Source organism: Nannospalax galili, unplaced genomic scaffold, assembly GCF_000622305.1.
Source record: "Nannospalax galili isolate Female #2095 unplaced genomic scaffold, S.galili_v1.0 scaffold241, whole genome shotgun sequence".
Taxonomy (NCBI): domain Eukaryota; kingdom Metazoa; phylum Chordata; class Mammalia; order Rodentia; family Spalacidae; genus Nannospalax; species Nannospalax galili.
In genome coordinates, this window is record NW_008345602.1 from 575624 (window position 1) to 586343 (window position 10720).

A 10720-nucleotide genomic window follows, 5' to 3' on the forward strand; every position below is an offset into this window, starting at 1 on the left:
AAAAAAATCTTTGCCTATATCTCTAGCTAGAGAGCTGAAACAGGGGCCTTCATTTGACAGAAAACATCTCTAATGAGATGACCATCCATCTAGTTTGACTGGGTCTGCTGGGGTTAGCCCCAAAGTCCTATGTTCTAGAAAACACTGACACCCAGGCAAATCAGCACAGGGGTCACCTTCACTCTGTGGAACTGTAAGACATTCCCTTCCCCCCAAAACAATTGCTGCTTCCAGAGGGACCCACAGTAAATAGTTCCAGGACCTAAAATTTAGCAGAAATTATACTTGAATTTGAGGTAGTCTAAGAAAGTACTAATCCAGTTTTAGTGGTTTCCAGAAATGATAATGATAGAATAGCTATACATACACACACACACACACACACACACACACACACACACACACACACACACACATATATAATGTATGAGTGTTTTGTCTGCATGTATGTCAGTGTACCTGGGCATGCAATGCCTATGGAGGTCCAAAGAGGGTGCCATATCTCCTGAAACTGGAGTTACAGACAGTTGTGAACTGCCGTGTGGGTGCTGGGAACCAAACCTGGTCCTCTATAAGAACAGACAGTGCTCTTAACCATTGAACTAACTCTCCAGCCCCAGAATAACCATATTAAAATGTTAAATTATTTGAGAAAACCAGATAAAATACTTTAATAATCCATGATGGCCAATTATTACTTACTTCATTGGAAAATGCTATGATGTAGATTTGAGAAAAACAGGATTGCCAGGGTCAGACAGTCAGAGTCACAGTTACCCCTGCCCTGGGCCTGGTCTCCTTCCCCTCGTTGCATGTTCTCTTCCCCACCTTGGAACTCAACAGGTTAGCAAAGAGGGGACATTATCCCATATTCAGAGACCTAGAGCTTGGGAACTGGTGACCAGGAGACGCGGGCTCTAGTGTCACTTGAGTATCAAGTGGTACTTGATCTCAGACATACTCTACCTTTTAGATCTCTGGTTCATTTAAGATGACGATGATGATCAAATGTCCATCTTCTTTTAGTCACAGCATTTCTCTGCTATGTGGGATAAAAGCTCAAGGTTTTTATCTGTGTTCTTTGTTGAATTCCTAGAATTAGTGCAGCAGGCTTTTCCTACACTGAAGTGATCATGCATGGAGTTCTTGGGCAATTATTTGCAATGTATACAATGATGACACGTTTCTGCTTTTCAGGGGCTCACATACTGGACAAGAAAGTAGACACAACCCCATCCCACTAAAAATGAGCTGGATTGTGGAACACACACAACAGAAGTACAGTCCAAATACAGGGGAGGACAGTGTAAATGAAGGTTAATTCCAATAGGAGGGAGGTGTGGGACAGCTCTGGCAGCTTCTAATACATTAGATGGGATATTCATTTACATTTGTTCAACCCTCCTTCGATGTGTGTCTTCATGTAGCTGGCCAGCTGAGTCAACATCAATTGGAATTGGAGTTGAGTGTGTGAGAGAGTGGTTCAGGATTCATAACCTGTTTTCTAAGCCTGGACTAGAGACTAACATTTAACACATTTCTCCTGTTCCTTGGGACCTTGTGACATAGCACAGAATGAAAATATGCATGCTCTTTCATGTACACACACACACACACACACACACACGCACGTAGGCAGCACACATGCAGTACTTTCCACAAGGTAAAACTTTGTAAATGGTGCAATATTTTTGGAGAATAAAGGAGGATGAAGGGACTTCCACTTTGGTAGAGGAGGTGACACTTTCATCTGGGCCCTGAAGGAGGCAATTTGAGTTAGGGAGGTGAGGGGTGGAAGGTAAAAAGACAAGAGGCGGGGCAGGTAATTTTAGGACGGCAAGAGGCCTACAGGCCATTTCAGATGAGGCAGCAAATTCCATGCGTTCAAAGTCATTCTAAATGGATGACTTTGAACTATGAGTATGTAAATAAGGCCACAATCTATGGTGACAAAGAATCTTGAGCACAGAAAGGCCATCCAGTTGGGCTATGGCTGTCCTAGCTTTAGTCTCCAGTGTCTTGCATTATTAATCTGGGTAAGTCAGATTAGTTGGTCACCTAACCTCTGGGGGAATGACTTAAATGCTATCTTTTTAAGACAGCTGTTTTCAATGAGGTCTGTGCCCTTCATATGCTTGGGAAAGACTCTATTGCCTCCTGAAAACTTCAGATGGCTACAGAGGCAAGTGCCTGGAACCTTAGTAGCTATAGCACCATGTCCCTGCCTCACTGACTATTTCACAGCAGGACCAACCTAGGACTAGCCCACCTAGTTCACAAGGTACATGAGATGCACCTCTTGAGATTTTCCCGGCTTAACACTGAAGGCAGTAAGGGTCCAGCTTGCAGGAATGGATGAAGAGGCCCAAAGGCTTTTTAAAGTTTTTAATTTTATGATTTTTTTTTTTTTAGTTTTTAAGTTAGAATACAAAGTAATAGATTTCTTATGGCATTTTCATACATAGTTTGTTTTTATTATCCCATTCTCCCATTCCCCTCCCTCTCTCACCCCTCAACCCCCCTGTTGCTGGTCCTCTTCCTCCCCCCAGAAGCCTCCCTTCCATCCTCACGTCACATGTATTTCATTACCCTTTCTCCTCCCACCATCTCCCTACTCAAGATCGCTTCTTTGTCTCTCATTCTAGTTTTATGACCCACAAAAGAAAATATGCAGTATTTGCCGTTGTGAGTCTGGTTTATTTTGCTTAACAGAATGATTTCCTTTTCTAGCCATTTCCCTGCAGATATCATGATTCCATTTTCTTTATGGTTGAATAAAATTCCATTGTGTATATGTGCCACATTTTTAATCTGTTCATCTATTGATGAACATCTAGACTGGTTCCCATTCCTTTCTATTGTGAATAGTACAGCAGTGAATGTGGATGTGCAGGTATCTCTGTGGTAATGTTGACTTAGGAAACTCCAGGTATATGCCCAGGAGTGGTATAGTTGGATCATACGATGGTTCTGTTTTTCTTTTTATTAAGAAACCGCCACACTGATTTCCATAGTGGCTACATCATTTTACATGCTCACCAGGAGTGAATAAGGACTCTTTCCCTACATCCTTGCCAGCGCCAGCATTTGCCATCATTTGTTTTCTTGATAATCGCTATTTTGATGAAATGGGAAGATGACTCTCAAAGCTGTTTTAATTTGCAGTTCCCTGATGGCTAAGGATGTTGAAAACTTTTTCAAGTATTTATTGGCCATCTGTGTTTCTTATTTTGAGAAATGTATTTAGTTCATTAGCTTATTTATTAATTTGAAGATTTGTTTTTTGGGGTGCTTATTTTTTGCAGTTCTTTATATACTGCGACATATAAACATATACTGTTATGTATGTCTGATGTACTGTTAGCAATGACTTTGACTTTCTTCTATTCTCCAGTCAGCCTATAAGATTTTAATAGAGGCTCTGGTAGGCCCTCTGCCTACCAGAGTGAGTAATGTAGTTCCAAAGGACGAAGGGACAGCCCCTGCCTCCTATTGCCCCCACCTGGCTAATGTGACATTCCTTTACCATTCATCCTCACTCTCCCTTGTGAGTGAGGAGAAGGCTGGGATAGACAGCTCAGCTCCTCAGTGTTGGCGGTTCATTCTCAGATTGAAAGAGACTATTTAACATGTAGGTGTCCGCATTTACATTGTATGCAAATTCAGGATTTGCTATGGCGTTTTTAGGACCTATGCAAAAGCCTACATGTTCATCTCGTGGCGATTTTTAAATATTAGCTTTATTATAATTTCAAACTACTGCTGTTTCTTATTTTTACGGAGAACAGAAACGATGTAAGTAGTATTTTCATAAACACAACAGTGCTTTGGGGGAATGCAACCATTTGCTGTAGGTTGTTTTCCTGAGTTGAAATGGATGTGTGGAATCAGTCATGCTCTGGGCCTTATGTTCCTGGAGAACAGTGGGACATGCTTGTCATACGGAGCGAGAGTTGTGATGGGAGGTAGATGGCAGCAGAGCCACACAGAGAGGCAGAGCTTGTGACAACTACTCCATATTCCCATTTATTTATCCAATGACGGACAGTTCCCTGCCTGTTCTAGATGGTCATCCTTGTTAACATCCGAAATGCTTATGCCATTCTAGTGTTTATCACACATTAGCAGAGAGATGATTGTACTTGAATTGCTAAGATTCCTTGGACATCGTTAGGACACAGTATCTGTACTTTTCATTATCAAATCTTTTTGTATGCTTTTAGCTTAGTTGTACCTCAGAATTTAGGATTTGGTACCCACCCCAATATGGAAGGAAGGGAAGGAGGGAGGGAGGGAGGGAGGGAGGGAGGAAGGAAGGAAGGAAGGAAGGAAGGAAGGAAGGAAGGAAGGGGAAGGAAGGAAGGAATTCACTACTCAAACAATACTTTTAAAATCCTCATGTTGTGATCAGTATATACTGTGCCCTGAGATGAGATTTTGTTTCTGTGTTTTGAGACAGGGTCCTTCTGTGTAGCCCAGGCTAGACTCAAACTCATAATCCTCTCACCCCAGTCTCCTGAGGGCTAGGATTAAGGTATGTGCCACCACGATCAACTCTGGGATGAACTATTAACCAGTGTCTAAGTCCCAGTTTCAGTCTAAGAGTAGAGACATACTGACCAGAGAGGGACCATATCCACTGACAGAAGTGCTGTGAAATGAACTGTATGTTCGTAGTAGGTCAGCTGACCTATGGAGGACTTTCTGAGAAGTTAAAAATGGAACTTGTCCTGGAAGGGTGGTTGGGTGTTAGTAAAAGCAGGGACATGGGAAGGTGACAGAGGGAGCAGAAGGGAGAAAATGTAAAATGAAGTCTTTGTGATAGAGAGTAATTGAGGTTAGACTTATAAATAAAATTTGAAAATGAACATTTTAAATGTAAAAGCAAGATTTGTTCATTAGAGAAATCTATGAAAAACAGTAAAGTCTAAAAAACTGCTCATAGGCACACACCAAAATACAACTCATTTTTGGCATCTTGATTATTTGTGTTATTTCCAGCACTTTCCTTGTGTGTAGTTTGGTGATGGCATTGAAATCATAGGTATGCCATTTTCATATTTACATTTTGGTTTATGAGTAATTTTAAGTATCAGCCCATATTGTTATGCACTCTAAGTCAGCATCCCTTTTTAACAGCTCCATAATGCTCCTCTCCATTTCCTCTGTTGGGCAGGTTCCATCCTCGTTCTCAATCCACATGGAAGAAGATCCATGAAAGGGTATGCAGCCTTCTGACATCCCACAGAGCTCACCCAAAGGTTAGGGTTTGGGGTGAAACTAGATCCTGCTGACAAATATGGGAACTTGAATTTGAAGTCCAGTGAGGGAAGCAAACATTAATGAAGAAATCATAGAAATAGTATAAAATTTTGACACTTATCGGGAGAGAACTTAGTGTCCTGAGCCTGACTGGGAGGGTATCTGAGTGGTTGGGAATCAAGGCAGGCTCCCTGTGTGGGAGACAGGGTCTTAACGTGAATAGTTCATTTGGCACAGCATTCATCAGGTGAAAGTCCTGGGTAGGATCTTTTCCAAGACTGACCACGGCATTCCTTCCTATGTGAACAGAAATCCCAACACAGAAAAATGCATTTGTTTGTGGGTCTATGTAAGCCTACAATCTGGAGGAAAAGATTTCTGCAGTTTAATAAAGGGTTTTTGACTGATGTTTTTCTATGTGCCTAACTGGGGCGGTGGCGGTGGGGGGGTTCTGATCTATGGTAGAAGTGCTCAGTACTTTGTGTCTATTACAGATATACAGCTTAATGGAGCTAACTGTGCCATGTAATCTAGCCTATGCTAGACTGGTAGGATGACAGTTTATAAGTGGAAATTGGTCACTGTACCCATGGGAGTAAAGAATTACTTTACTTCCTCTTTGCAAAGCATTGGATTAACCTTATTTCCCAACCTAAAGTAAAGGAATCTCCTTAAAATGAAGAGAGGGAAGGGATTATACACATAACACACACACACACACACACACACACACACACACGCACAGTGAACCCCATTTCTGTGGCACATAGGGGATGCACAGACCTCTTAATGCCAAAAGCTATGTGTCTAGGCATTATTGGGTTTCTCTTACATCCTGGTTAATGCAATTTCTGGATGTTTTTTGTTACAGGATGATTTTATCTCTGAAGCAAATTATATCTGTAAAAGACCAAGCTATCCTCTGAAGAAACACCCACTGCATGAGCAGAGATATTTTTAACTGATATCTCATGTAAGCAAGCAATTTATTGTGTTATCGTGATTTGCTAAAACGGTTTCCATCTTCTGCTGTCACTAGAGTAGCTAGGAAATGTGGAGGGGCATGGAGGAGCCCTAAGAACGGTGCTCCCTCCACTCAGTGGAACATAGTAGTTCATAGGTCTGCCAGCTCTCACCCCCTCTTATCCACTCCTCCCTCCCTCTTTAGCTGGGGACCCTTGGGCCTCTTTTAGCTCCTTGACCAGATTCTCTCCTGCCTTGGGGCCTATGCATGTGTTGCTTTCTCTGGCGTACTTCATCCTGACTCACCTAAGTAACTTCCAGTTGTCCTTCACATCCATGAGTCTCCATGACACTCTCTCCTCTTCCAATATATACCCTTTAGCAGCCCATACTTTTCTTTATAAAGCATAACACAATTTTCTATTATTTAAAAATCAGTCTCTTCTACAAGAAGGAAACTCAGCATTTAGCTCGATACAAGGAAACCCATTAACTTTCTAATGACACACACAGGATCCCGAGCAAAGCCCTGCCTTCCCACCTTCACCTTGCTGTTGTCCTCACATCCCTTGACCCTCCAGAGGGGTTGCTCCTTAGCAGGTGTTTCACTCCATGAACACTGAAGGAGGTGATGAGGCAGGTCTAGAATGCAAATATATGCCAAGTACTTGGCCACATGACAGGGGGTCATCATTTCTTAGGTAGTCTCTTATTTTCTCTTCCTAACCCATTCCCAGAATAATAGCATTTCTTTTAAAAGTGGCAAACTTGCCTGTGGACAGTTAGGAGTTGGATTTCTGTGAATGGGAGGGAGGCTTGGGAACTTCTGTGGTCATGCTAACAGCTCTCCACTTGTCCTTATGTACTTCCTAAGGACCAAGAGCTGGCCAAGTACTTCCCATGCACTAAATGAGGTAGTATTTAATTCTTAAAACAACCCTATGCGATGGCTGCTTATACTAAGTTTCATTTTGCAGATAGACTCAGGTACAGAGTCCAGGTACCTTGCTCAGGGTGACATGGCTAGTGAATGGCAGGGCTGAGACTATGAGCCTAGCTGGTGGGTTTCCGAGGTCACGTTCTGAATTGTCCTATTCTGTTGCCTTTCCAATGCTAGAGTGTGACAGCTAACTCTGAGCAGAAAGAGCCTTCTGCAAACGAGAGCCCTGTGTGGCTCAGGCAGAGTCAATGGACACTGCCTTTGAATGTTTTCCACTAGGTTCCAATAGTGTTAGAGTGTATGCTCATCAAAAGTGATTGAGTCTCTTTAAAAAACCAAAGAGTATGAGATGACCTGCCAGCTCTCCCCACAGTCAGGCTCCTGGAAGTCTGTCTTGAGGGCCAGTCATGCTTTAGGAAACAAACCACCATGCCCCAGGGCTGGCAGGGCATCCTGCCTCCAGTGCAGAGGAGGAGGACAGCTTGATAATTGCCCATCCTGTAGCCTTTTACTTTAGAACGTTCTGCTTGGTAGATTAAAGGGTGAATCCTAGGCCACTTAATCTCTGGTTACAAAAACAGTCACTTAGGCTTTTATTAGGCTGTTAAACAAAACCTTGCCCACGTAATTACCAAATGCTAAATTACATTGAGTTTCCTTCTGGATAAATCAAGTCACATAAAGCTGATACCCAGACTGATAGGAAGAAGTAGAAAAACACTTCCCACAAATTCTGTCTCAGAAAATGGATTTCTTCCATAACAAGAGTCCCCACACAGGGTTTGGAGCAAGCTCTTAGGCCTTTCGCTAACACCCCATGACTGGTAATACTTTCTGAGTCATGGATTCCTAGTGGGGTAAGGATCCTGAGGGCCGTGCTAGGGAAGGTTCTCCTGGTAGAAAAATAAAAAGACAGAGTGCCAGCTGACTCTGAAGCAAACTAGACATTTATTATGAGTAACCCAGTGAACCTGGGGAAAACCCTAATATGTAAGGTCAAGGCTATGCAAGAGGAGAGCTATGGCGACCCCTGAGGTTAGAGGGACTTCACACACAGCAGGGCATCCCCACTACATGTCCCTGCTCTACTCTCCTGAGGACTCTGATGGCAGCATAGTCCTGTTCCACTCTCCTGAGGACTCTGGTGCAGTCCCAGCCTTTGCCCTGCTCTCTGGGGGACTCTGGTGGCAACCCCAGTCCTTGCCCCCTCCTCTGCTCTACATCAGCTCCTTCACTGTGATCTGCTTTCCCTCTCTGGATTCCTGGTAGTCTCAGTTTCCCAGAAAAATGAAAACAAAACAAAAAAACCTAGATTCTTAGTTACAAAAATGCCAGGAATCCAAAACAGCAAGTCCCTTTGTCTGACCAGGGACAGATGGAATGGGGAGGCGGTGGAAGACATTATTTCTCCTTATTTGGGATAGTTCAGGACACGGGACTTGGGGTATAAAGCTACTTATTTCTGGTTATACTTTAGAATGAGAAATTTTCCTACCAACGAAACAAATCCCTCCTGTAGGAGGAAGTGTGTGATAGCCTGACTGCACATGTGCCGTAGCCCACTTCCCCTTTTGCCAACCTGTATTCTGCCTTGGAGCCTGGAGACGGATGACACTGCAACACCAGACACTGCGGGCCAATGAGGAGAAGACACAGTACCAGAAGAAACCATCGGGGACCAATGGGACACAGGGAGGGGGCATATAGGCACACCCTGTTTCTGCAATAAACGAGTCTGCAGCTGCTCACACTGCCTGCTTCTCACCTGACTCCCGGTGTCTGTGTTGTGACTCTGCACCAACTCTCCCCAACCCAAGGGGTGCTCAAGGGTCCCCGTAACATCTGGCACCCAATGTGGGGCTCGAGGAATCCGTGCTGGCATGGTCCTTGAGTTCCCGTGGGTCCTAGCTTATTGGGTGATAGTCGCCTTTCTTTTTTGGATTGCGGTTTTTGCTCCTTCTTGCCATTGTTGCATTAACTGTTACTGATTTCGGCATGCTTTTGCTTTCTCCATAGGCAGTCCCTGGTCTTCCCCTTCCCTCCGGCATGGCAAGGCACCCCCCCCCCGTTGTGTTTTTCGTGAATTGGCCCCTTTCCATGTTCAGTGTGCCTTTGGTCCTCATGAGGGTGAGTGTGGAGACCCCCCTCCTCTTCCCCTTCTTCCTTGGTGTCGTTTGCATTCCTTGATGGTTAGGGAGGAACATTTACTTGTTTTCGGTTCACCCAGTGCCTCCACATAAAGGCTGACCTCCTGGGAGGTAGAACCCAAGAGTGGCTCCCAACCACCACTCCCCATCTGGAGATGCCATGTGGGCATACAGCTGTGACCTAATGAACCACGGAAGTCCCCCACTAAGCACAAGACACTTGGGTCCGATACACTCTCTCCTTCACCTTCTAATGTTTGCCTCCACCAGCGGCTCTTCTCCTGTGCTCTAGTGAGTCCTCTGTATCCTTGCCTTTCTCCTTACCCTTTCCCTCTTTTGTTTAGAATACTTCTGACCCTTTGTTAACACCACAGGGTCTCCCTAGTTCCCAGTCATGGGCAACCTGCCCCCCCACCACTGTAGGGAGCCTCAAATATGAGCCCTTAGGTCCCTTTTAGTTACACGTGGGCTTAAAATTAAATCCCATCAACTGGATGCATTTGGGAATGAGGCCACTATACTGGCACCTTGAGTCACTCCTGAGAACATGTGGGACCCAGAATCATGGATGTGCATCCTCTTCCTGGCCCAGAAGCGTGAGGTTGGCTCTGGGATTCTCCTGCCCACTTCCTTTGTCCCAATCCTACTAGCCATTATTGCTAACCTTAAATCCTCCTCTCCAGAGGAGGTGATCAAAGCCCACAACAAACACTTTCAGGAACAAGCCAATGTCAATTTTTCCATTGCCTCGCCTCCCCCAGCAGCGGAGGATACCTCTTCATCTTCCGAGGAGGAGGGGAAGGAACAGGACTGTCCCTCAGCTCCCGGCAAACCACCACATCCTAAACCTTCTGCCCCGGAGTCTCCAGAGCAGCCTGATCCCATCTCCACGCCTCCTCAGTACCTTTGGCGGGAGTTTTGCTCCACTTGGTGCTCAGCCCCTACCCCTCCGGAGCCCAGGAACCCTGTTCCCACTCCTGACCCGCCCATTCCCCAGACTCCTTTCCCATGGTCCCCCTCCCTTCCTGCTATGAGGCTTGTTCAGGGCCCAGCACCCCTCTGGGGTCATCCCCTGGCAGCCTTTCCGGTAAAGGTTGATCGTAATGCCGCCAGTCATCGGTCCTAATGCTGCCAATCAGCCTTGGATTCCCACCCCACTGGCAGACCTCTCCCTCATTTGCACGGCCGCCAGTGAGTCTGGACCTGACCCCCCCTATTTTGAGCAGGTCCTTCATCAATGGGCCATGCAACTCCAGACTCACTATGATTGGTACAATCTCCTTAAGGCTGTGCTGGATCCCTTTCTTTTTCTAAGTTGGTGTTCAGCTTATGATGACCAGGTGGAACTCCAAGCATGTCTCAATTTACAATATGGTCTTAACATCACCCTAGATATGCTTACAGGCTG

General features: G+C 44.9%; 1 protein-coding gene across 9 annotated transcripts in view; it reads left to right on the forward strand.

Annotated features, from left to right (window-relative positions):
- The window catches only part of Spata6l (spermatogenesis associated 6 like), a 71965-nt gene extending 63041 nt beyond the window's left edge, over nt 1–8924 (forward strand). For 7 of the 9 annotated variants that reach the window (XM_008841672.2, XM_008841674.2, XM_008841675.2 and 4 more), the window contains 3 exons: nt 5177–5261; nt 6134–6235; nt 8685–8924. In XM_008841672.2, coding sequence (XP_008839894.1) covers nt 5177–5261; nt 6134–6223 — 175 coding nt within the window. In that variant the 3' untranslated portion in view covers nt 6224–6235; nt 8685–8924. Of the gene's footprint in view, nt 1–5176; nt 5262–6133; nt 6236–8642 lie in introns of all 9 variants that reach the window. The other 2 variants (XM_008841669.3, XM_008841670.3) reach the window with 2 other exon arrangements.
- The last annotated feature ends 1796 nt before the right edge of the window (nt 8925–10720 follow it).